Below are 27,713 nucleotides of genomic sequence, written 5' to 3'. Positions count from 1 at the left end.
TCTTTAATGTCAAGACTGAACGTGCATCACATCTAATACAGTGCGTATGAACGTGTACTGCATTTGATTTGACTGACGTAAATGGGAAATGGAAAGTGTCAATGGAAAGTGTGATACACAGTGGCAAGAAAAAGTAAGTGCATAACTACCAACTACCAACACTAACTAATAACAAAGTAATTATTGGATTGTTCTTTTCCATATTGAATAGCCTACATAATTCAAACATTCACAGTATAGGCTGGAAAAGGTATGCCTAGGGCAGCCCTACTCAACTCAACATCCAGCGGGCTGCAGTGTCTGCAGGCATTTGCTTCAATCGTGCACTATACCACCTGATTTCACTAATTACCTTATTATCTGAACCAAGCAGGTATAATAATTAGTGAAATCTGGTGGTGTAGTGCACAGCAGGAGCAAATAGCTGCAGACACTGTGGCCCTCAGGACTTGGAGTTGAGTAGCGCTGCCCTAGGCTAATCACTTCAAGAAAAGTGGAGCCAGGGGTTGGCAAACCTGGAGTCCAATCCATGAAACAAGATTGCGATGTGGGTTAGAGCTACTTTCACTCAGAGCATCTGCTGATATGAATCATGCCTTGAAAAAAATGTATCTCAGAAGACCTACAATTAAGAATTGTTGATTTGTGTAAAGCTGGAAATGGTTACAAAGTAATATCAAAGAGTTTTGATATTCATCAGTCCACAGTTTTAGTACAGTGATTTAGTACTCTGGCTACTCTCCCTAGAAATGGGCGCCCAGTGAAGATGACTCCAAAAGCATAAGGCAGAATGCTTAATGAGGTAAAAAAATAGCCCTATTCTCCTATGTTCATGAGTCTACCGGCATGGTGTCCATGGTAGAATGCCATAGAAGCCGCTGCTCTCCAAAAATGCATTGCAGCACGCCTGAAGTTTGCCAAAGAGGACATTGACACTCCACTGTCTGTCTGTGGCTGTCATCTAGCTTAAATTCAGTAGAAGCTGGGTGATGCAGCAGGACAATACTCAAATCATCAAAGTAAATACGTATACTACAGAATGGGTTCAAAAAAAGAAAATGCGGCTTTTGGAATACCCAGTCAGAGTCCAGACCTTAACCCAATAGAGATGTGGAATGACCTCCAGAGCTGTCCACACCAGAGATCCATGGACTGAAGTAAAAAGAGCTGTTCCGGGTTTTACTCGGCACAGTTAACTCAGTAATCCTGCTTCATGAAATACTGTCCTAGTCTTTACAATTGTTTAGGGAACCTATGCCAAGGTAACTGGTTGGAAAGAAAACCCAGTTGTATAGCTGTGGTCTCCGTAATGATAGACACACTACTCAGACACTCTTTGATTGCAGAGAGATTTTATTTTTTCTTGGCAAATGTTGCAGGTGTGTGGGGGGGAGGCGGGACATTTCTTTTGGGACCCCTTTATACATAATTAGGTTGGGGGACATGATGGGTGAGAGGAGCAGGCCCCCTCCTTCAACTAAACCAACCCCCCCCTCCCCCCTCGGTTACACTGGGGTGGGTGCCAGGGTTTGGCTAACGGCCTATATACCCCCCCAGCTGCTACCTCAGTTCACAGGTACACCGGTCAAAGCAAAGCTCCTCCTGATGGTTTATTTACAGGTAACTCAACACATAAAACACAAAGCAGTGAAGCAAAATTATCTTTCAAAAAAAGTATACAGTATGGCGTTTCTTGCTTATTTACATGTACGCTGGTCACGTGTGGGAGTGGCTGTGGTTGATACAGAGCACCACCCCCTAACCGTTTGAATCAGAGGTTCAGGACAGAGATGCACGTTAGAACGCTCAAGCTCAGAGTTCAGAACAATGGTTCAAGTCATTTCCTGTGTCCAATCAGCATCTGAGATAGTCCAATTGGCTGAGATCGGAAACAGCAAGCGCCTGATTGGATGAACTCAGAAACAGAAAGTGCTGTGTGACATTGTTCTTCCTCTTCCTGTGATTCCATACACGGTCGTACTTTGGCATCTTTACTACACATGTAAGCACTTCCTGCATTTCCCTATATAACTACAACATTTTTTACTTAGTTTAATATTTCAAAAATGTGTAATGTCCTATTCTTCCTTTTGTGTTTTCTCAATTATCATAAAGTAAAAAGTAAGCAAGCTATTCCAAATATTGACTGATCAAAAATGCAGCACCTATTTCATTTCTACTCATTTGAAAGATTGACGAGACAACCTGTAAAAAATTAAGAACATAAAACAGCAGAAAATATTAAAGACATTTTTGGCAGATTATTATGCATTTACTAGCATCAACCAGTGGGTAGTCGTACATTGCTTGAATGTTAAACAGCAGTAAAGTGAGCATATACCCTCTGGCATTAAATGCTTTTTCTGATACTGATGTGAACCCACATTACAGAGGTGATCTTTCTATTGTGGGAGTGTATGTATATTCATGTAATCTTAAAAGCATATTATCTTACAGCTTGTGATGTGCTTTGTGTTGGAATATAAATCTGCTGTTTCACAAATTGCCAAACAGAATAATTACTCTGATATGAGGGGAAAAGCACTCTAAATAGGGTTGATAATTTAATGCCATTTCCAGTTAAGAGATGTGATTGTCTCAGTAATGTATGTGAGACAGGTGAATTGTATCAGCTCAAACCCAGGAGAACATCCAAAATAGTCACCCCTCAATATTCCCCCCTTGAGTCAGTGATTGGGATTCAATTAATATTTGTCCATAACTTTGACTAACAGATAACAACAGGTATTCTTTATCTTCACAAACATAGTCCAGCAATCACGAATATCAACTTTCCAAACTGAGTTTCTGAAGGAACAGTATAATGTGCTGTATAAACATGTAGTTCCCAGCGACAGCAGTAAGACCAGTATTCCAGTATTATGGCATTCCATTCTGATTTTGTCAAAGGGAAGCGTCCAAGGCATTGGTGACCATTCCTATGACAGTTGATATTGGGAGGATCCACGTCTTTGACAGTCCTAAGGAGGGAACATCCTTTCATTTTATCCTTTGGACGCTCAGATGCACGCACACCCAAATGCTGGCTCACTCACACGGACATCTCTTCACGTGTTCAGGTAAACACACAGAAAAGACACGGGGCAATAACTCTAGAATATTACATCACAATTATAATAATTCCATAAGTTGTTCATTTGTCCTTTCTGAGCTTTGAATAGCTCTGTATTACTGGTATCGAAATTTGAGGAGAACACAAATCCTCTTCTTTGAGGGAACTCAAATATAATAATATAATATAATATTAAATGTTCTGACCTCCTTTATGTGTCTGCTTTGGAAATAACAACAACACTAATAAGAGTGACAGCAAGACAAACTTGCCGAAAAAGGGATTTTGTCATCATATGAATGGATTGTCTTTGTAATGCAGGGCTGCCTGTTAGCTACTGGATACACAGATACAGAGACAGCATCATAAAATTCATTTTGTTGTTGTTATGCTGAATCTTTTTTTAAAAAGTGCAAGTTTTATTCTTGTTTTTTTTTTTTTTACTCTACATACTAGTTATAAGTTTTAACCCTGTGAAAATACTGTTGATTCTTTTCTGAAGGCACAATATTCAGCCATGAGGAAGGAGTGGGAGTTGATCATCACTGTGTCCCATGAAAGGGTTTGCCTTGTTTTTGAGCTGTAGTTTTTCCCTGTGAAACCATGGTAACACATATAGTGCCTGATGGGCTGCTGCTTCAGATCGCCAGCGAAACTATACAGATCAACTATACAGGTTATTTTGTAAAAAAAGCCTATTATAAAATAAACAAATGATGCAGTAAAGCACTAATGTTGCCATAGGAAAGCTAGACCCTGAAAGTTTGAAATAGGTAATTCATGAATTATGAAAATAAAAACAAAAGGGAACATATTATTCAATTTAGCCAAATACAGTCCTGCTATTCACAGACAAATCTTACCACACGCTTCAGCTCATATCTTTCTCCATGCCAAATTCACTCCTGCTCTTATTCAAGACCTACACTCACAATAAATAAATACATAAATAAATAATGAAATAATTATATAAAAATTAAATCAATAAATAAATACAAATAAATAAAGAGTATTTTGTGCTTAAAGTCAAGGTGACTAAGTAAAGATGTTCTGGGACTAGATGCACCCCTTTGAAAACAGTGTCAAACACAAATCAAGTTCATATTTACACAGAAATGAATTGTCTTATCAGACTGAATGCCTTGAGGTATCTCGCAAAATAAATTGTCATTAAGATGTGACAAATAAATGTGATCATATTAAAGTGCAGCTTCAAATGGCGACAGCAAATTAACAGAGCATATCAAACCTATTTATGTACAAGTGTACTTTTACAAATCTTTCTCTGAAGAACAGCCAAATCAAATGATTTTAGTTGACAGATCTACAAAACGAGGGGTCCCTTTCGTAACAGCGTAGGCTGGATCGATTTGAATCAGGAACAATATGTGATAATAGGGTTTATGTATTCTTCATAAGGTTTCTGAAAGCATGGTGACATCATAAGTCATTCTTTACCTGATTTCTTTTAAAGAAAATTAAAATTTACATACTCACAGACACTGTGAGAATATATACAAATTTATATAGATTTCTTTTTTTAGTAATTCCAATTGATATCGGTCATATATTTAAATGCTTTTTCTCCCAAAAAAAGGGTCCTTAGACAAACAAACTAAGCATCACACTATGGATCAAATGACTGATCTCACAAGAGGAAATCAACAAAAAGACAAAACCAGGAAAAGTGATTTGGTCCATTTGCTCGAGAGCGATGGCCGTGCAAATTATTTGGAAGCCGCAGCTAATCATGTCAGGCACAAAAATAAACAAACAAACAAAAAACACCAGGTGCCACATCTGGACAACAAGATGTGTTTCCAGAACTGGCTTGGGACAGCGGTAACACAATATGACACTGTGTTACCACTTCATACTGTTTTTAAAGCAAATAAAGGAAAGCAGGACAAGAAAAAGCAACTGTACTGTACTGTGAGCACGCAGTTTCCACTGGACCTCCTCACAGCTTAATGTAGTCACATTGCCCATTTTGGCAAAAGGTTTGATCATTATCGGTGATCGTCATCACCAATGAGCTCGAAACCAAATCCAGTTTCTCTGTCTAATTTACACTACCCTACTGATGTGGCGGACACAGTGACAGGTAAGATAAATTATTAGTCTTCAGTTACTGCTTAGATTTCTCCACTAGTTTCCTATCTAAAATGTATTTACAGCCAAAAAAAGAAGCATTTTGCATACCGCATACATTTTAAACGCAAATTTACAATACGATGAAGTAATTAACACTGGCTGAATATGATACTTGCCTTAGTACTATATACTCATATTACAGTTATTATTGTTTATCATATGGCAGTCCTTTAGATATTGAGAGTAAATAAAACCATTATGAATAAATAAAGAGGAAATGAAGCAGGGTTGATGGGGTAGGAGCAGATGTCACATTAGTAGATGTGACAGAGCCAGTACAGCAGGACGGAATAGAGACAGAGGCTGCATTAGTGGACGTAATAGGGCCAGTACAGCAGGACAGAATAGAGACAGAGGCTGCACTAGTGGACGTAATAGAGCCAGTACAGCAGGACAGAATAGAGACAGAGGCTGCATTAGTGGACATAATAGAGCCAGTACACCAGGTTGAAGAAGGTGAAGGTGATGGGGAAGATGACGCGAGACCACTTGTCGATGGAGTTGACATCTGTGAGGTCGGGGATCTTGACCTTGAGCTGGGAGGCCCTCCTGCGCAGACGGCTCTTCTTGTGCTCCGCCCCGGGCCCCGGTCGGTCCAGGGTGGGGCGGCCGTACAGGTCCCGGCTGGTCAGGGGCTTTCGGTACTGGATGCTGGCGCTGTCGTAGGAGAACATGGTGGCCCTCGGATCCCCCAGGCCAGCCAGCATGTCCGAACCGCTCACCTCATTCTGGATCTCCAGCTTGGTCAGGAGGATGTTCCCGTGGGCATCCACCTGGAGGGGGGGAATGAATGTTTTTTTAATTAAAGAAAACAATTCACACAGAACATGTTTTTTTAATCCCCCCCTTTTCCATCAAAACAATCCCCCCTACCAACCCCCGCCCTCCAGGCCACAGAACACCATCAACACAGCATGTAGACAGTTTTGAGGAAACCCAATGAGATGAGGATTGGCAGTGTGGTGGCCTCCCCTTGCCAACCATACATATTTTTCAGGTAGAGATAAATCAAATTTCAAATTCAAAATGAGTACTCTGGGACAGCATGGAATATTTCTGTTAAAAATATCAGATAAGGAACACTGGGCTCCAAAACTGATTTGCAGTGGGGCAATCCGAACACATATGCATGAAGGCACCACCGGCCCCCGAAGAAGATTGGAGAATGAAAAAGCTTCATGATGTGACATTTTTAGGTCTTAAGTGAAGGATCTTGTAGTGTATGAGCTACAGGATTTTTAGATACACATGAAAGATTGCTCCAAATGGTATTCCAAGGAATTTCATCATTACTGGTGTTAATCGTAAATCGCAAGGGGTTTAAAAGAGGCTAATGAAGGGGGGGCATATTTTGAGTTATCAGCTCTACTAAAGAATTTGGGCTAACAATGCTAATTACGCTCATCTCGCCAAATGAACACCTTTTAGTCTAGACTGGGGATCATCAAATCTGGCCCTCAAATCTAAATCCAAATTTGGCCCTGGTTTTCTTTATTTATGTTTAATTAACTGAACAATTAGTGCTACTGATTGGCAAGACTATCTTCACACCTGTCTCACATCTTCCTGGAGATCTACCATTCAGTAGGTTTTCATTTCAACCCAGAATTTGGCACACATTATTCTACCAATTAGCAGATCAACAAGATCTCTAGCTGTTGAATAATGTGCTTGGTTGGGTTGGAGTGAAAATCTACAAGAAAGTAGATCTCCAGGAGCAGGATTGGTTACCACTGGTCTAGACTAGGTTAAAAAAAGGCAATGACCCCACAGCCTCCTCCTCTACCCCTTCAGTACCCTGTCCTGTACCCTGCTCCACCCTTCTCCAACACTCTCTGTCACTCTAGAAAATAAAATATGGCAGTATTTTATACAATACATTTTAACATTAACATTCTAGCACCCTTGAACAGGACACAGGAACTCTCAGCCCCTCTGAGAAACACACGGGAGAGGCTCTAGACCGAGGACTGAATTTAGCCTGATTGGCCGTCTCACAGAGATGGGACGTATCATACCTCAACTTACCCTCACCCTCAAAAAAACAAGACTCAGGCGAGTCGAAAAAGAAGGGTCATTGTCTAATTTATGAGCTCTATTTAGCAGCCTGTTTGTGTGTGATTTATAACTGTGGTCGGCTTGGATTAGCCCAGGCTGAATACAGAGGGCTGGGAATAGACACACACAGGGCTGGGCCCGCTGATGTGTGCTCCATCTCTCTCTCTCAGCTCGCTCTGGGACACACATTTGTATCTGTCCCCCTCAATCGAAAGCTGCATTACTTAAACCCCCTCCTTTCTGTGTGAGTCCCCAACCTTCGCTTGTTTTTGACCGAGAACAAACCCCAGGGCCTGGTTTCATGTAGAGACAGTTGAGTCACTACTACACATGAGCCACGTGTGTGACACACTCCCAGAGACATACTGATATGGAGGACAGTTCTCTGAGAGCGCGGTTTATTTTATCTGAAAGTCTGGAAAATATAATGTTTAGCATGTTGAAATGAAGCATATACAGTATACACATTCTTTGAATGTGAAAAATGCTTTCTGTCCCCACGAGGCCACTGTAAAACTTGCAAATCCCCAGCGACCCAGCTAGAACCCATCTGCAAAGTTTGGCCCAATCAGATCCAGTGTAATCGGATTTCAAACTGTGTCCTTTGTAACGGCAGCATCCCACGAGTCCCTGGGCCATTTGGCTCAATACTTTGGGCCAGGAATTCATTATGAAGTTTAATATTCATCATTTTGACAGGTAAAATAATGAGAGTGAATAATTTCCCTGTACATTCAGAACAGCAGCTGACAAATCTCTTTTGAGATTATTTACATCTGTGTCACTTCATTTCACGCAGAAGTACCTTGGCACCTTGGAGTAAATGTGTATTAACTAACAGGCACCTGCACCTGAATTTTTATAACAAAAATAAAAACATAATAAAAACAGGGACAAAATCATAAAAGCCATGCTCAAAACCGTGCTTCCAAAGTAGGGGGCACTCTTCCCTCAGACCCAAACAGAAACCCTATGCCTCAGTACAGTGAGCGGGACACTGTGCTGTAGGAGACTGCTGCCCCACATGGTTTTATCAGGACACACTCCCCTGAGCCCTAAATGAACACATTTATGACATCAGCTAATAATAGCAAAATCAATGGGAACATTGCCCACATCCGTAATATCCAAGAATGAACAATCTGTTTGCCTGTCAAAACAATCAGATCTGTTTATGGGCTGGGAATTGGAGCTGGCTGCTTTACTGTAATGATAGAGCATCTCTTACAGGCTCATAGATCACTGTGATGCTGATGAAATGGAATTACCTCTGCGCAATTGCATGCATGAAGGACTAATGTCTTGCACATCGAGTTTTCTAATAGATCAATGTTCAACAGGTTTTAAGGTCTCCAGTCGTATTTATTTCATAGTCCTGCGCTGGACATTTGTTCTGGTAGAGGCCAAAGGAATTTATAAAGCATCAGAGGTCAAGAATATTGAAGATAATAAAGAAAAATCAATATATAATTATGTGGCTAGTGGTTGTAAAAGAATACTGCAATGTTTATATATATATATATATATATATATATATATATATAATATATATATATATATATATATATATAATGTTTATATGGCATTTACAATCAAACTTTATTCACATTTCAGCATATTTGATTGACACAGGCAGCATTCAAATAATTTCAAAAGAAAAAAAATAGGATGAGTAACTTTCTCTTTTCTTTCTTTGAATACTACTGGCTTATTTTATCAAGGAATAGGTCACACACAGTAAGCAAGAGCAGGATTGAAACTGCGTGTTTGACCTGATCTGAACTCCTGTTAATATCATGGCTCCTGTTCAGCTCCTAAAATGGCTCCTGGAACTGAGGAACAGGCCCAGGTGTTTTCCTCGGTTGCCTAGACAACATTTATTTACACCCGTGCCAGGGTCCAGGGCAAACTGATAAATGGAAGGTGTCACGGCTTCCTTTTGCAAACGCCTATTAGCTGCTGCCCAAGTGAGAGAGAGATTCTGACTCAACACTTCATAACAGGGGTGTCAAACTAAATTCTCATGGGTCCACAGTGTCTGTGGATTTTTGTGGTTTATTTCAATCAGCGGCTAATTAAGGCCTTGAGATCAGCAGACAATGAGTCCCTCCAGGACTAGAGTTTGTGCTATTTTTTCCATTTTCACGAAGACAAAAATAAACATAAACGCCGATGTGGCTCTCACAGAAGTCCTCGCTCACCTGCACCTTGTTGGTCTCCAAGCGGTTCTTCTCGTTGTTGGTCTTGGCGGCCTTCTCCGCCACCTTCTTCTGCAGGTGGGGGCCTCGGCCGAAGAAGATGTAGTTGACGAAGGCGTACTCCAGCAGGGCAAGGAAGACGAAGACGAAGCAGCCCATCAGGTAGATGTCAATGGCCTTCACGTAGGGGATCTTGGGAAGGGTTTCGCGTAGGTGCGTGTTTATGGTGGTCATGGTCAGGACCGTCGTTATTCCTGGTCAAGGGAGCGCATATGGGTTAGGTAAGGGAATTTGAGTGGGAATGCCCCCTGCTGAATGTTTTTTTTTTTTTGAAAACCAGCAAGTCTTGGCCCTCAAGGACTGTGAGCTGCTGATCTCTGCCAAGGTCAGAGTAGGGCATCCCTGCCAATATATATCCTCCATATCAGTGTTGACTAACACTGACATAAACCATGAATTTTGTTAACAGCACGAATGTAAAACAAGAAAATAAACAAAATAATGAGCAACAGATAGCTGATTTGAAAAAAATAAAAGGAGGAATCTTAATAGTAATAGTATTAGTATTACCTTGGGGAAATAAAGTACCTCACATTAATTTCAAACAAATACACCAACTGAATAAATAGAGGGAAAGCAATTATCTACAGTAATTGACCTGTATGTCAATTTAAGTACCTGGACCTGAAGGGTGTGATGCAAACATCTCAGCTGGGATTAAGACTGAAAACCTAGTGGTGTCTCAATAGTCAATAACACTGCTTACCCTGCGGCTGAAATATCGTCCTGCTCTCTTTGTATCAAGCGCAACATGAGGTACAAATGGCTTATCAGCCATGGGAACATGTTCCTGTCAGAAGATTTTCTGTTGGAGTTCACGCTAAAGGTATCATGGCTGACTCATCGGGATGTGAAACACATATCTGAGTGAGATATCCAGGTGTGGGAATCAGTGCAGGTTCTTAAATAGCACAAACACATCACGCGTCTGGCAAAATATGTCTTTGGTCGGGTCTCGTTCCAGGGCATTGTGGGAAACATCACCCTCTCGACATTTCACCTAATGAGGAACACACCTCTGTCACTCTGGTATGCTGTGGTTAACAGTCCATGGCAATGCAAAAAAAATTTTTTTTAAGTGAAGCTCCACCCCAGTGGCAGTTTCCTATTCCGTTAATTACCTAGTATTTACTGTGTAAGTACAAAGCTACTTGTGTATTTATTAGTTAGCTCCTTTGATTTCAGTTAAGTACTATGAAAGTCAGTAGGTAGCATACTGTATGTAACTACTATTTCTATTTACGTCTTATGGCCTGTTTCATAGTACTTACCTCTGAAATCAGAATAGGTACCGAATAAGCACCTGGTATTTACACAGTAAATACTAGGTAATTACCGGGCTGTTAAATAAAGTGTTACCATAATCGCGGAAGCAGTAAATTCAGGTTAAGTAGCGCACTCTGGGGTACAGCAGCACTCCCCCTCTCCTGGGAGTTGAGCTGGCAGGTCCTGACTCCGCACTGCTGCCGCTGCGCTTTAGCGGACAGCCAGACGGGGCGTTTCGCAGAGCGCGCTAATAAGCGTGTCCTCCCGCGGCCCTGGGTTAACGCATTACTGCTCCGCGGCGCGTGACGTCCGCTCCTGCAGCCTACTCACGGCTGTCTCGGTCCTCGCTCCTCTCATCTGCACTTACCGCTCCAGTGTGGGCGGAGAAGAAAATAAATAAATAAAGCAGAAGATGACAGGGGAGAGGCAGTAACATAACTCCTCCGTCTCCCTCAAAAGTTCACTTTTTTTTCTATTTTTTTTTTTTTTTACAAAGAAAAGTGCCTCTTTCTGGATCTGGTCAGATGGTATGCAGGAGCTGGAGGGACTGCAGTTCTAATAGATGAGGCCTGAGGTACAGTCCACCTATACAACTGAAAGAAGCACAGTCAGGTATGGAATCATGAATGAGCATGCCCAACAGGCTCTGCGTGATTGGTGGGTGGGTCACTCATGGAGGGAGTGGCTCAGTTGGATTTTGCTTAAGGGTTTACTCTGTTTTACTTTAACATTGCAGAATGAGCAGATTTGACAAAGAAAGCATTCAGGATTTCCCTAGGTAAAAACCTCTCTCCTCAGGTTTGATCCTCTGCAATTTTGCCTACTTTGCTTCGAATCATTTGCTTGCTGTGTGCTTTTGAAAAACCCATACCCAAGCACATTTTCAACAGGAGAGAAAGCAGCTGCCATCAACTCCAAGGAAGAATTCTAAACATTTAATAGTATAACCTTGAGGAATGAAAGAAAAAATTAAACAGCTCCAACTATCAGGAGAGGCTACAAAACTATGCAAGAAAAATAAATGAAGACCGGGAAAATCGAGAATGTGAATCAAATCACCTTGAAGCCACGTCAGTTACAGATGTGGCAGATAGGGAGAGGAGGATCCACAGGTCAATCATTTATACGTCAAAAAAAGTAAGCTGTTTCCTTGCTCAAACGAATGATTGGGAGTTCCTAACTTCTTGTTCTAGCTCCTAGAAGGAACATTTAAGGGGTTGGAATATCCTTACAGATGGAGGACTGTTACCGATTTCCGGAAATGAAAAAAGAGGAGTAAAATAAGCGATTGGAATGAGCTCAGTGACAAACTAAACAAAGGGCCGGGTTCAATCAACATTACTTCAGTTAAATGTCCAGCCAGGCCAAACTAGACCCACAGCCATGCAAAGGAAAGTGGAGCTGGTGAAGACATTCTGGATAAGGCTGTTTGAGAATAAAATAAAACAGCGAAAGTGTAGACACATACCTAGGGCCACCCGGGCGGCAGACGCGTCATAGTTGATCCAGAAGGAGACCCAGGACAGGATGGTTATCAGGGTGGAGGGCATGTAGGTCTGCAGGATGAAGTACCCGATGTTCCTCTTCAGCTTGAAGCTCAGAGACAGTCTCGGATACGAGCCTTCGGGGGAAAAAGCACAGCACACAAACACACACCACTGAATGAGGGCAAAATGCTATGTCACACACCGTGCTGAACCAAAACCCGTCACACACACTGAAGGAGGAGAGGCCCGAGGAAGTTAACAGAGGAAGCTGGAGTGGGACATGGAACAAATGCATTATGGGAGAGACGCATTATGTCTGCTACCTGCCTAGTGACTCAAAGCGCGATGTCACGGGAGAACTAGACCCGTATCTGTGCCTTGTGTGAGGGGACCCGGAAGGTTTGACATGTCAAGCCCCAGTGTAACCATGTTAAGATCTGCACAACTGTTGGGCCGTTGAGCAGGCCCCATAACCCCACATAGCTCCAATGCGGCTTGTCCCCTGCTTAGTCTAATCAACTGCAAGTCGCTTTGGATAAAAGCGTTAGTTAAACAACAAATTTGTATAATTATGATAATTATCTGTTGACCAAAACATTCTTTCATAATAGTTGGTACAAATTGTTGTTTGTTGGGTTAATATTATACTCATGAATTATAATTGGGCCTCTGTGCCTTGTAGGTGACACGGCAACTTTGTATTCCTGAGAGTAACAGTTATGTTCTCCACTACTGTACGTCGCTCTGTATAAGAGCGTCTGCCAGATTATTATAAAGTAATGTAGTAATTGGGTTTTCCCCCTGCTTGAGTCAGCTTCCTGCCAAACAGGACTTCATGCATGACTGAGTAATGCATCTTAAAAAAAATATCTTAATACAGCAGTGATGATTCAGGAAATACCCTTTATGAGCTCAGAGGCAAATCATATTAAATTCAAACAGTTATTAATAATGAATGAAGTGAGGGAGCGTTACACCAGCTCCGCCTGCAACACCCTCCTGCATAATGCAGGGTTAAAGTCCCCACCATGTCTGTTCCTCTCAGAGAAAAGTCAGACCCAACATTCAATTTCAAGACACTGTACACGTGCGATGGTGAACAACTGTGAAATAAATGACTCTTTTCTCTGTGTTAACGCTATATTTCACCCAAATAAACCTTCCATTTTGTATCTAACAATTGAGGCTATCCAACAACCTGTTTGAACCAAATATGGACAAAAGAAATTGCAGAGTAACAACTCATCGTAAGTAACTTTCCCATAGAGACCCATTGTAAAAATAACGCTGAGGTTTACATGAGCAGATATAAGCACAGAACAATTTAGCCTCTAGGTTGCACCTCTATCTATTGTTTCTCATTGCTATAAACGTTCCCATAACCCACCCCCACCTCACTCAGTGATGTGGGGTGAGCATTCTGTTACAAAATAGCTGCCCCACATCACCAAGTGGGTGGGATCTTGTCATTCGCCCCACCCAATGGAGTGACTTCAGTTTGTGGAAAGCGCTATATACAGTATGCAGCAGATGACATTATTTTGAATTACATTTCTTATAACTAAAGATTAAGTTATATTAAGCCATGGAAACAGAATACAGAGAGAATACAGAGAGAAAGCTCAGAACGTCCAAATTAAAAACTAGCAGTCTAGACCAAAGCGTAAACAAAGAAACAAATGTTTCAATAACAACAGCTCTGCATGCTTGATGGTTTATGCTCCGTCTAGTGACCTTTATATGTGTATTTTGTTTAGCTAGCTAACATAAATATTGTATTGTCTACAATTATGTTTTTTAGCAACATAACATTAGCCAAAAGTTTGATGATCTCGCTCCACTGAGGTTAATGTCACCCTATATAACATTTAGTCTTTAGCCAGGTGACATTATTGGTTATGACACATAAGAAGGTGTTATGTCTCCCTTTATTACGTATGTCATTTGCTTATGTATGTCATGTTTATAAACATTAATATTGAGTCATATTCATAAAGGCTTTACATGTGCTTGATAAAGCCTTCATAAGCAACACTTTGTTTAAAGTGTGACCGTGGATTGCATCCATCCATCCATCCATTATCTTAACCCGCTTATCCTGACCCTGGACAGGTCGCCAGTCCATCACAGGGCACACACACCATTCACTCACTCACACACTCATACACTCATACCTATGAGCAAATTAGACTCTCCAATCAGCCTAACCTGCATGTCTTTGGACTGTGGGAGGAAACCGGAGTACCCGGAGGAAACCCATGCAGACACGGGGAGAACATGCAAACTCCGCACAGAGAGGCCCCGGCCGACAGGAATTAGAACCCAGGACCTCCTTGCTGTGAGGCGGCAGTGCTACCCACTGCACCATCCATGCCGCCCCGTGGATTGCATGCAAAATGTAAACCACTGGATAAGTGCATCTGTAAAATGCCAAAATAAATGTAAAGGCAAACCTGTGGCGAACACCACGTTCTTGGACAGCGTCCTGTAGTTGATGATGGAGAACTGAGGAAGCTCGATGTTATCCACTCCAGTGACTGAACTCCCTCCCTGCCAGTAGAACTCGATGTCATCGGTGGTGTAGCCGTCTGGAGTGGAGAGAAAACCACAATAAATGGGGGTGAGGAGGCAACTTGGTTTTTAAGACTCTGGTCCTCCTAGAGCAGGGGTCGGCAACCCTGGTCCTGGAGAGCCGCAGGGCGTGCTGGCTTTCGTTGTTACTTGGCATTAATTGATCAATGAAAGCCGTTGATTACACAGTTAACTCACCTCACCTGGTTTCTTGGGTCTGAATCGGTTGCTTATTTTAAGGTGGAGACGAAAGCCAGCACACCCTGCGGCTCTCCAGGACCAGGGTTTGCCGACTCCTGTCCTAGAGATCAAACTTCATGGTTAAGTAGTCATCGCTTAACCCAAAGTGGTCTACAATAACGTAGATAACATAGCTAACGTGACCTAACAGGAGTAGGCTGCCATTTGTCCACACAGTGTCAAATTGTGTCTTAGTCTTGTGGTTCAAAGAAAAAAAGTTCCGCTTCTAACGTGTACAATACAAGAGAACATCTTCGTAATTTAACTCTGCTATGCTGCTCAGAAACACACACGCTTTAGCTCAAAAAAAGGGAATATGAATCCTTAAAAGGTTTACTCACTAAATGAAAAGAAAGGGAATAAAACACGGATAAACGGCAGCATATTAAAAGTGATTCAGCAATTAAGAGTCTGCTGGGACTGTTGCAGACTGCGTGCGAGTGCCATTATCTCTGAAACTGCACAAAGCAGCTCTCCCCTGCCAATTCTGTATCTTTTATAAGTGGAATTAGAATTATTAACACAGAGTTAGTCTGGAGCTCTTAGCCAGTGGGCGTGCCATTGTGTGTCAATCACGGGCCAAGAGCACAGGAAGTGGGCAGCAGGAACCTGTCAAGGACGAATGGAGTCCTGCTCCCTGTGTCTTTTGGAAGGCTATTTTTTTGGCGGGGTTGATCGGTGCGCTGAATCCGCGCTGTCGATTGGGAGGTGATTTTGGCGGTGGTACAGGTGAGTACCTAGTCCTAGCTGAGGGAACGAGCGGCCTGTTCTTCATTAGCCTGGCAGAAACCGGCCCGCACGGCCAGGTTTCATGGCCTCATTCCTGGCTCTGAAAGCGAGAGGCTGGTCTGGCAGGGAGGGCTCCAGACCCTCCGCTCAACACATCGCAGGATCCTGCCAGGGTCCGTCCCATCAAAGGAGGGAGAGGTTTAAATAATTCAGTTACCATTTTACACGTTTTCTCTTCCAAGTTTGAAAGGTAAAGAGGTCCATCTCTCCTCTACAGTAGTGCAGTGGGAATGTTCAGTGAAAGGTAGTCACTGGCTTGGCAGTGTGGTAGAGGTGGAGGTGTGCTTCAGCTTGGATGGCAAATCAAACGTTTTTCACTGGGAAATTACACACGGCTCCTGGCTGCAGTGGGCTGCTATGGGACAATTTTACTTAATGCCACTTTAAAAAGTGATTTATTTCTGTAAAACATACAGACATGAAATGTTTGTGTCTATTCCTAACTATGCCTCAAACACATTTATCTTCCACTAGGAATACAACTAATAATTTAAATACTCTGGTGGATTAATAATTGAGGTGACAAGATGTTCCAGGAGTTGGCAAATCACTTATTCAGGCATTTCTAAAAACAATAAAGTGTCAAAACAATGATGTCTAGCAGTGTTTGTAGTTATTGCACATATCAAGGGAAATACTGCTTCCTCATTTCAATGCCTTATAGACGGCCACAAAACTGGGAATCATCAATTTAAGATTCCCATAGAAATCATTCATTCATCATTTTTATAGTGGAGCCAGATCTTACAGCATTTTACAGCAAGCCCCAAGCCCCATTACTAGAATGATCTGTAGAATGGAAAAAATTACAGCCTCATCTTTCTCCTAATTGTTGCTTATAAAATGTCACCCCCAGTAGGTTTAAATATAGACACTGAGCTAAGGAATGAAAACAGCTCATCATGGTCAGAGTGTACTGCACTAATTAAGCACACTGCTGCTAAATTCATCATCGTACCTGCAAGACAATAAACAGGATACGCTAGCCAGCTGGGCGTTCTGGTTTGTTTGTCTCGTGAAACAGAGGAATCAACTCTAGGCTTTATCTCCATCTTCATCTCTTCAAAGAGAATATGTCACATTCTGTCTTCCCTCCAAACGATGCCTGTCTCTTTCTCTCCAAATGAGGTCCTGCCCACGTTACCTTTGCAGGTGTTTATAAAGCTCTCCTGAGTTCGGCAATACCATAAAATAAGCAGGTGTGCTTTACAGCCAGCTCCAGAAAAGAAAAAAAAACACTTCCCTGATGCACCTGCTGGGAGAGTAGATATTGATTTTGTTTTTAATGAAGAAAGAAGACAGCAGCCAAACATAAAAATAGATTTGTACAGGAAGTCTTAATCCACATGTCCACAACCCGATATAAACCACATCTTAGGGTCCAATGGGCTGACATACATTTTCTGTGTTCATCAGATATAAATAATCAGAGTTACAGTGGGGTGCCAAAATTTGGGCATCCCTGGTTTAAGTGTCTGTTATAATGAATCTATATGTGATTGAAAGCAAACCTGAATTACCCAATTTTTTGCACATCACTGTAGGTCAGATGTTGTGTTAACTGGATGCAGGCACACACATACACACACACTATAAAAATAAGACAGAGAAAGGAAATGGAACCATAAGCGTAAAGCTATTTTTGATCAAGTACAGGAAGTGCTGCAACCACTCCCACAAACTGAGGGATATTAATATCTTTGGAAGGTATGGTGGGAATAAACATTTTCTGACCATGACAACTTGCTATAGAAACAAGATGAAACTTGCTATAGAAACAAGATGAAAAGAAGAAAATGAAGGTAAAAGTGTTTTATTAAGAAAACTACGGCTGAACCATCAAGCAGAACAGAAAGCAACTCATTTTCTGGGAAGGGCAAAACACACTCTGATCTGAAGATAATGGCTATCAAAGATCTGCAGTGAGTCAGACCCCAATTCCTCCAATTTCCTTGTAGGAGAAACTGGTTTTCAGATTAAAGTAAAATTGTGTTTAAAGGCAAAATACAATAAAGCATAAACTAAATACTATATACAGTAGAACCTCACAGTGCGAGTGCACCAGTGTACGAGTAATTTGTTGTACAAGCTGAGGCTCGTGCAAATTTTTGTCTCGAAGTACGAGTGGAAATCCACAGTACGAGTGAGGTTCATATGACCTGCAAGTGTGGAAAGTGAAGAAAGCCTAAATCCAAAAAGCCTAGATTAAGCGAAGTGAGAGAGAAAACGCCAGAAAATGTTCTTCCTGAAGTCTAAATGGAAGGAGATTCTCCTTCCAAACACTAACAATCCTCCTCCTCCTCCAGCCCTGACTTCAAATTAACCCGGCACACAGTGATGATGTAGATAAGTGGTCCTCACTCCTGGTCAAGGAGACCCGCAGGGTGTGCTGGTATTTGTGTTTGACTTAATATCAGCAACCAATTCAGACCCAAGAAACCAGGTGAGGGGAGATAACTGTGTAATTAACTGCTGTAATTGATCAGGTGATGAGTAACAACAAAAGCCAGCACACCCTGCAGCTCTCCAGGACCAGGAATGAGAACCCCTGATGTAGATCATGATGATCAGTGAAAGCGAATCACTCCGACACTACCATAGATACTCACAGCTCTCAATCTCCAGTGTGCAGTTCTGCTCATCCAGAGGGTATCTCCTCAAGTCCATCATACAAGCAGCGGTCGTGGTGATCCTGAGAGACAGAGAGAGAGAGAGAGAGAGAGAGAGACCACTATATTACGAGCTCTATCTGTCAAGTCATCCAACATAATTATTTCACCCAAGAGAAAATCATTCATTCGGTTCAATAATTGAACCGAAACCAATACTGCCATGATATTTTGGAAGAAAAATAAATTGCATCAGGAAAACATACTACTAACTGTACACAAACACATCCACTCACACAACTAACATAGACATACACACACACACACACACACACACACACACACACAAATGTAGATCCACATGGAGCCCCTGTCCTCCCAGTGCATGCAGCAGAAAACATTGCCCAATGACGTTGAATCCATTTGAAAAATGTCCCCATTAAGCCTCCATATAACTCAGATGTGTGGACTCTCATGAGTGTGAGCTTTTAATTCCACACTCAGACCATTACCTCTCTCCACGGCTCAGAGAGGCGTTAGACATGAACATTCACGCAACGCTCTCTCAACACTTGGCCTTGTTTCAAAGCTGTCCGGTATGTGCCTGTTCCAGCCTTTCCTAACGACTCATTAAACCCGATATGCAGCAGAATCCAGAGGCTTGAGCATTTGTAGCAACTCATCGCAGGTATCTGGGAGCAGATCATTTGTTACCACTCTCAGAGTTTGTGTTTCTGAAGAGCGGTTCCTTTGTCACAGTTTGTGTTTCTGAGGAGCGGTTCCTTTGTTATAGTGTGTGTTCTCAGAAGCGGTTTGTTTGTTACAGTTTGTATTCTCAGGAGCGGATCCTCCCAGTTTGACCTCCCTGACAGTTACGTTTGTCCTCGTTTTGTCTGCATGGCTGTGGCAGTGTTGAGAGGGAGAGGATGAGAGATGGATCTCATTAGAATGGGCCACTGTATCGTCGCCCCAGCGTGGAAGCCGTCAAATGCATTCAAATGAAGCCCAGCCGTCTCTCACAGCGACACGCACAGGAATACAGCGCACTGAGGGAGATGTTGCTCAGGCCCGGTACAGTAAAAGCACAGAAATATGGACCTGCTCTATTCTGCAGATTAAACCGTATCTATCAGCCCCCAACAATGCACACACATGCACACACACACATGCATGAACCCACACACTAACCGACACATGCATGCACACACACGTATATCCATGCATGTACACGCACATACATACACTGTACGCACAAGCAAACACACACACACACACACACACACACACACACACACACACACACAATACATGCACTCGCTCATGAACATACACACACACACACACACACACCTCAAGGACTCACACTACCATCCACACTGGTTGTTGTGGATCAGGACTGGCTTTATAGTCCCCTTTGATCAGGTCCTTTGCCTGGTCCAGGTGTCATACTGAGACTTTCATTCTGGGTTGTTTCATGTTGATGATCACATTTCCTTTGTGATCTTTATATTGACGGCAGAAAGGGGTACTGTGGTTGGCTAGTGAGGTCCTTTAAGGCAAATATAAATCTAAATATACCTCCCCCCCAGCTGTATGTGCTGCATAATAATATTTTTAGTTGGTGAATAATTTCCAGCCTGACATACCGTCTGGATCATTTTTCGAGTCGCCGGGAAGCCGTGAGAAGTGCGAGAGAAGAGAAGATTAAAGTGAGGAAGTGTCGAAATCACACGCTCTTTCCATCTCGCTCCCAGAAGCCCACGGGAATTTTAAAGAGCCATCGCTGGTAGACGATCTACTCGCCTCAACGGTCTGCTCGGGGTCCTTGCATATCTCCGTTGTGTAGTGACATATCGTGTCACATTTTGATTGCTGTAGAACTTCTGAAGTACACATTCAGAACTTAGCTTTCCTACTGTTGCCTAAAAGAAAAGAAAATGTAATTTGTGAAAATATCATTACATGGTTATGTTGTCTCCCCCACAGTATTTAGCTGAGCAGATCACAGATCATAGCCCAACACCAGGCCCGTGTAGCTTGCTCCCCTGGGGGGGTATGGACCGTCTCCTCACCACAGAGAGGTGGTATGTGAGCAGCAGTTAGAGGCTCCAGCCAAAGGAACATCATTTGTTTTGTTTTCCAGAATCAGGTTGACCGGGCCGTTTGTGTTGGTTACAGACGCTAGCGCCTGCGTCCTCTAATGCGTTTGGATGTAATTGCTACAACTCCAGGTCCTTATTTCATCGCTTTCATTCCCACGTTCCAGCAGGGTACTTTGTAAATGACAGACTTGTGCAATTGTGAGCCAGACACTGATTGATTCGGAGGTGTGGGATCAATTTCTTTATTTCTTTTTCAACAGAAAGCAGCAGCTACCATAATTTCTGCCATAATCACTATTTTATATCTTCCTCCCCCGAGATAAACACACTGTACTTTACCGACACTGTGGCAGGACATTATTGGCTCTGTCCTGTCAGGAGTGGGCAGGGCTTAAGCTGGCGTGGGTTCGACTGCATCAGAGGAATGGACACCCTGCTGAAAAAAACAGCTCAGGCTAGGTTTTGAAACAGCTGGTAGCTGATTGATTAGTTAGACCAGCTCCATAGTCAACATGGTTTTACCAGCTCAAGCTATGTTTTGAAACAGGTGGTAGCTGGTATTTCAAGCTGGTCATAGTTTTAGATTTTACACTGGGCTTGCTTTAGTCACAGCCATTTAGCGGATGGAGCAAAATGGGCGCCAGCCCCCAGTTTGATACCTGCCATAACGTCAGCCATGTGTTGGTGGCCCATTTATGCACTGCTTTGTTTGTGAGAATTAATGGTGCACTTGTCAGGCAATATTATTTCATGTAAACTCAACTATGTTATTTCCTATGAATTCAATTCAACTGTGTTATTTAATATAAACCTGACTGTGTCCAACCATATTCTCTGCCTTCTGGTTGCTAAGCAGCAGGTAATCACACAGAGACAAGATGTGAGTGAAGAGAGACACATCTGTGTGTGTGTGTGAGAGTTTGTGTGTGTGTGTGTGTGTGTGTGTGTGTGTTCTTGTGTGTGCACAAACCAGTGTTTGTTCCTCTGTGTGAGCATTGGTCATTGCACCTCCTCTGAGTGAGAAATTACCACACAATCACTTCACAATCTCCCTAGATTATCACATGGACATGTGCATATTTCTTAGAGTGCAACAAACCTTAAACCTAATAAACAGAATGGGGATTTACACTATCTTAGTCAACTTTTAAACTGAACTTCATAGTTAGTTGAACCTCTGCTGGTATACAAATAATGAATGGGATGAAATGAAAAATAAACAGAGGACAGGATTTCTATGTTCAGCTTGTCTGAAACTCTAAATGACACACACTGCATTTTACACACGTTTTAGAAGAGCGTGTGGCCCTATGAAGAAAATCTATAGTTATTATTGCATGAATTCAAACACATTATATGGGCATTCTGATTCATCCTGCTGGAGTTCCATACAACAATAACAATTTCATTGATATAGAAATAATAAAAATATCTGTAAACCACTTGTCAGCAAGAAACAACTAAAATTGGGGGAAAATGGAACAGCGTTCAGTGGGGAGATCCAACTGCCTACCGGTCACGGCACGAGTGACAGCGATGGAAGCTCGACGGATTCAGCAGGAAACTAACAGATTAACACAATTGATTTGCCTTCATTTTGAAATGAGCAATTTAACAGCTTAATGGCGGTGTAAACTGGGTTACGGAGAGGAAATTGGCCGATCTCAATCAGCAGCTGTAGTCAGCAGGCTGGTATCGATCAAGGGATCTCATTTCCTGTCGCACAGTCAGGACCCCTTGGAGAGCAGACCCGAACAGCCACTCAGAAGGCTTATTCCAATTCCTTATTTTTCGCTTCTCTTTTCTTTTTTTACTCTTTTTTCTACTCCGCACTTCACCCATCAGGAGAGGCTAGGGAAAGTGGCAAGAAAGAGAAGTGAAGACGTGGAAAACGAGAAAACATGAATTAGGCAAATGGAATGTCCTTGCTCCTTCAAACGTCAGTTTGAAGCCACGTCAGCTACAGGCGTGGCAGATGCGGAGAGATGGATCCACAGGTAAATACTTCTGCAAAGGATGCACTGATGTTTCTAACTCAGTGGAAAGATTCCTAAATTCCCCTTCTGGCTCCTAGAAGGAGCATTTACTGGGTTGGAGAAAATAAGCAATGGGAATGAACCCAGAGGGCAGTATACACACAGCCTCACTCTGTGATCACAAGGTCATTCAGGGACATTTAAACACACAGGCCGGGGCCTGAGGATAAGCTATGTTTATAAAAAAACGTAGTTTATTCAAATAAATTTGGTTTAGTGGACTGAGAGTGTGCTTAAATTTCTGTGACTTGCTTTAATCGGAAGAAATTAAGACTCAGATATTAGCCCATCATGATGTGATCAGAATTGAGTTCTAGGTTTTAGCCTCTCTTGAAAAAGAGATTAAATTATGTGGATAAATATAAATGGACAAATAGGGCAGGGGTACTTGTATCAGTTGAACTGCCAAATTATTTGAAGTGATGTCTTCACACTGTGTCTGTTGACTTGAGAAGAATGCTGTTTTTAGCTGCAGCTGAAAGCTGTTGAAAAGGTGACTGCATCATCTCAAGGCGATCATTTTGTCCTAAAAAAGTATGAGCATTCAGCTTTTTGGAATAAAAATAGTTTTGTTGAGGCAAACTGAATGAATAGCCTTGAATATTGCATTACATTACATTACATGGTATTTAGCAGATGCTCTTATCCAGAGCGACGTACAACAAAGTGCAGATCAAACACAAGTACAAGTGCGAAGAGGAACTGAGAGGACAGTACAGTTCCGAGTCCTAGTGTAACCATACAGATATAATCGGAACCCTTGGAGAATACATCAACTTCCAAACTAGAATACCACAGTTGTCAGCCAGAATACCCCGAGTACAACAATACAATAACTAATCAAAAAACAACATCTATACAACTATATAAGTGCCATTACTCTGCCGTTCTGACATCCACCGGGACGTCATTCCACCACCGTGGGACCAGGACAGACAGCAGTCGTGAGCGGGAAGTGCAGGTGTGGCGAGGGGGAGGCGCCAGACGGCACGAAGTGGCAGAACGGAGGGATCTTGCTGGTGTATAGGTCTTGATGAGTGATTGAATATATACAGGGGCTGATCCCTTAACTGCCTGGTACGTGAGCACCAAAGTTTTAAATTTGATGCGAGCCATAACAGGCAGCCAGTGGAGGTAGCTGAGTAGGGGGGTGACATGTGAATGTCTCGGAACATTGAATACCAGACGGGCTGCAGCATTCTGGATCAGAATAGTCCTTGCTTTTGAATTGCTATGCTGCCATTGAAACAAATTCAAGTGCTCCTTTTCCTAAACCAAATCAGAGTAGGAGTCTAACAGGAGAGACATAATATTTGAAGAAACATATTACATGTCAAATTTAAGGTGGATATTACATTACAGCGAACATGAACTATTTAGCTATTCAGGCAGACTAAGCAGGGTACACTTTAGGTAGACTTTAGTGCTAGGAAAAGGCGAGTATTGCTGAATAGTCTGTTCTCGCTATTATGTTATGTTATGTTAGCTGCAGGACAGGTATTATGGCATACAGGCACCAACACATCCCGTTCTGCTGATTTTTTACAGCCAGGATACCCATTGGCTGTTGGATGCCAGGCCATGCTTGGCATGGTTTGACCAGAGACTAAACATGGACCAAATGTGTGTTACATCACCTACTGACTATCCATGGCTTGTGAAAAGCATTTGGAAGCCCGGGAAATTAAGTTTACCAGCGTCACCATGTGGTACAATTTGAGTCTGTGCAGTAGGGAAGCCAATGTGGCTCCTCCACTAAGGGTGTGTGAGAGCGCGACGTAATCTGTCCCTGATTCGTCCACATTGATAACACACTAATAACACAATAACTTAAAGAAAATCGGCACTTGGGGAGGCATCATTCATGGAGATGGTCATTAATATTTTTTAGATGTAGTCAAAATTGTATAAAACCAATACGTTTTTTTTGTTGGTACAATAACAAACAGCCAACAGGATCTCTACTGAAAAGTTCCTTGAACTGTTACCTCCTGTAAATGTGACTATATTCACTTTATAGCACAGTCTCTCATGTCTTATTTCTTACTGCCAAACAGTCCTGGCTCATAGGTGGAGGCGTCCCACAATGTGAGCTGTGCCATTTGTTATGATTAAGACGAGTGAAAGAGAGTTAAGGCCCATCCACACCAAGTACTATGAATATAACCATAACCCTAACGATAACGTCGTGAGCATCCACACTGATGAATGATAGCATTCTGTCAATAGTCTCTTGGCTAAGTCATCTGCCATTTTGAATGTCATGCCCTCTAACTTCGGCTGGATTTTGACTGGTTCTCAGTGTTTTATCATTCAAATAGCAGGAAAAAAACATTATTTCCTGCTGTAATTTCATGCCTCACAAATGCCAAAACAAACAAACAAAAAACAAAAATTCATCCAACTCCCAGTGGACACTATTTGTTCAATGATAAATAAATATCTACAGGCACTCACCTCAATCGACTCCATCCAGCTTTCCACAATATCATTACATTACATTACATTTTTGGCATTTGGCAGACGCTCTTATCCAGAGCGACGTACAGTTGATTAGACTAAGCAGGAGACAATCCTCCCCTGGAGCAGTACAGGGTTAAGGGCCTTGATCAAGGGCCCAACGGCTGTGTGGCTCTTATTGCGGCTACACCGGGATTAGAACCACCGACCATAGAACCACCGACCTTTCGTGTCCCAGTCATTTACCTTAACCACTAAATTAACCAGACCTTCCAGTTTCGACTGTTGAATTTTTAGGGTTCCCCGGTGTAAAATCCAGCTATGATCAGCTTGATATTAAAAAACTGTTTCAAAACATAGCCTGAGCTGGTCAAACCATGTTGAGTATGGAGCTTGTGTGAACTGGACAACTAGCTCCCAGCTGTGTCAAAGCATAGTTTGAGCTGGTCAAACCATGTTGAGTATGGAGCTGGTGTGAACTGGACAACCAGCTCCCAGCTTCAGCTGTTTTCTTCAACAGGGTCAGTTGTCTGTGACTGCGAGTCTTATTTCAGCATGATATCCCAAAACAGAGGGAAAAGCAGTCTCAGAAATGTACTGCATTTATAATGAATTTAAGACTATGCATTCATTCATTCAAGCCTCTGAATACTGCCAGGTTGCAAGGTAAACAGGTAAAATTAGTGGCTGGCTAGCCAGCTAACTAGCAGAGAATTCCTGAGGGAATCAAAGCCAGAGTTAGTCAAGGGTCTGTTGAGCTGTGATTCTTTTCAAATGAGCTACTGGCAGTTTTGATCTCCATTATAAAGAGAATATATGTGTGTTCAGCTGCATATCAAACGCAATTTGTCAAAAATATATTTATAATCCCCCACTGCAACGTTTTGATCATCAAACTGGTGTGTGGTTTTCGGTTATGAGCATGTAACCAAGCTCAGAAGAAAACCCCACGGGAAACTTCTTTTCAGGGACTGAAGCTGAAGTAGTACTGATTGGCTGCGGGTACCTCTGTGTCTCTTTGAGGACTGGACTCAAACCCACTATAGTCAAGAAATAAACTGAACTGAAAATTGGGCATAATGCTCAGCAAGGATTTTCCTATTTTCAGCAGAGAATGGGCATCCCCTCTATAGTCGGGTTCTTCCTGAGATTTCTTCCCATCAGGGAGATTTTTCTTGCCACTATTTGAGGGTTTCTCTCCCCACCAGGGAGTTGTTTACCTCATGTGTTATCAGGGGGCTCCGGGCTGGTGTTTAACCTTTTTCTTCCCTTCTTGAAAACATTTAATTGAACTAAAATGTATTTAAATATATATTAATTTGGTTCTTGGACTTACTGAAATGTACTGGAGTCAACCCTGACCCTGAAATGCATACTGGAATGAACTCTGACCCTCTGGATAAGAGCGTCTGCTAAATGCCTTGTAACGTAATGTAATGTAATGTAGGCTATTGCAGCATGGTGCCTGTTAAGCCCATCTGTCAGCAGGGGGCGCCATTTCTGGGTAATTCCCGAACAGGCAATAAAATAGGAAGGGAAGAAGATGCCCAGCACACTCTCGCCCCACACACCGCCCCACCAGCTCGTACCTAAGGCCGTAGAGCACGGTGCCATCTGGGTGCAGTCGGATCATGCGGTTCTTGACGGTTACACCGTGCACAAAGGACTTCTTGTCATTGATGAAGTAGGTGTCGGGCACCCAGAGCTGGTCTGCTACCCGGTTGTCCAGTGTCAGGTTGAGGGGGATCCCCGTGTAGGATAGCCGCTTGTCCCGCCAGGACTGCTGGAAGTACATGGTGATGGTGTAGTCCTGCAGGCAGGGGGGGAGAGCGCTGTTAGCACATTAGCATGTTAGCTAACCACCAGGACTGCTGGAAGTACATGGTGATGGTGTAGTCCTGGAGGCAGGGGGGGGAGAGAGCTGTTAGCACATTAGCATGTTAGCTAACCACCAGGACTGCTGGAAATAAATGTCAATGGTTTAGTCCTGGGGACACGTGGAGTGATCCGTTAACACGCTAGCTACCAGCTAGGAAAGCTAGAACTGCATGGTGATGGTGTAGTCCTGGGGTTGCAGGTAGAGAGAGCTGTTAGTACTATAGCATGTTAGCTAACCGGCATGACTTCTGGAAGTACATGGTGATGGTGTTGTCCTTGAGATGTGTGGAGAGAGACTTTAGAAAATTAAATATGTAGTGATGATGTAGTCCTTGGAGCACAGGGAGAGCTATTAGCATGTTAGCATGTTAACTAACCATCAGGCCAGAAATTAGAGATATGACAAATCATCAGTTATTGTAAATGGTTACCGAGTCCTCTGGGAACCTTAAGAAACGACATAAGTGAACCAACAGCTACAAATTTAAAACGCACAGAAGTTTGATAACTATAATACTGCAGCATTCAATTCCCTGTGGTGTTTGCATTCTTAACCCCTTAAAAAAGCCTAAGACTTTGTGCTAGGACTAGCCTGATGGAAGTTATTATGCAGCCAGAATCTTTCTTTCAATTTCAATTCAATTTGTGTGTTTTAGCAATTTTTGGCAAACACGTACAACTCAGTTTCGTTTAACCGTTTAAACGTTTAACTATTCACACCGCTACTGGAAA

At 42.4% G+C, this 27,713-nt stretch overlaps 1 protein-coding gene across 3 annotated transcripts in view; it reads right to left on the bottom strand.

Moving 5' to 3' along the window:
• Positions 1–5,643: 5,643 nt before the first annotated feature.
• The window catches only part of gabrb1 (gamma-aminobutyric acid type A receptor subunit beta1), a 43,132-nt gene continuing 21,062 nt past the window's right edge, over positions 5,644–27,713 (bottom strand). For 2 of the 3 annotated variants that reach the window (XM_061245095.1, XM_061245094.1), the window contains exons 4-9: positions 26,693–26,913; positions 18,506–18,588; positions 14,750–14,884; positions 12,278–12,430; positions 9,493–9,737; positions 5,644–6,000 (exon numbers count right to left, since the gene is read on the bottom strand). In XM_061245095.1, the coding sequence (XP_061101079.1) occupies positions 5,644–6,000; positions 9,493–9,737; positions 12,278–12,430; positions 14,750–14,884; positions 18,506–18,588; positions 26,693–26,913 (1,194 nt within the window). Of the gene's footprint in view, positions 6,001–9,486; positions 9,738–12,277; positions 12,431–14,749; positions 14,885–18,505; positions 18,589–26,692; positions 26,914–27,713 lie in introns of all 3 variants that reach the window. The other variant, XM_061245093.1, reaches the window with a different exon arrangement.

Source organism: Conger conger, chromosome 6 (genome assembly GCF_963514075.1).
Source record: "Conger conger chromosome 6, fConCon1.1, whole genome shotgun sequence".
NCBI lineage: Eukaryota > Metazoa > Chordata > Actinopteri > Anguilliformes > Congridae > Conger > Conger conger.
The sequence above is the reverse complement of the archived record's forward strand: the minus strand, read 5'-3'. Positions and strand labels throughout refer to the sequence as shown.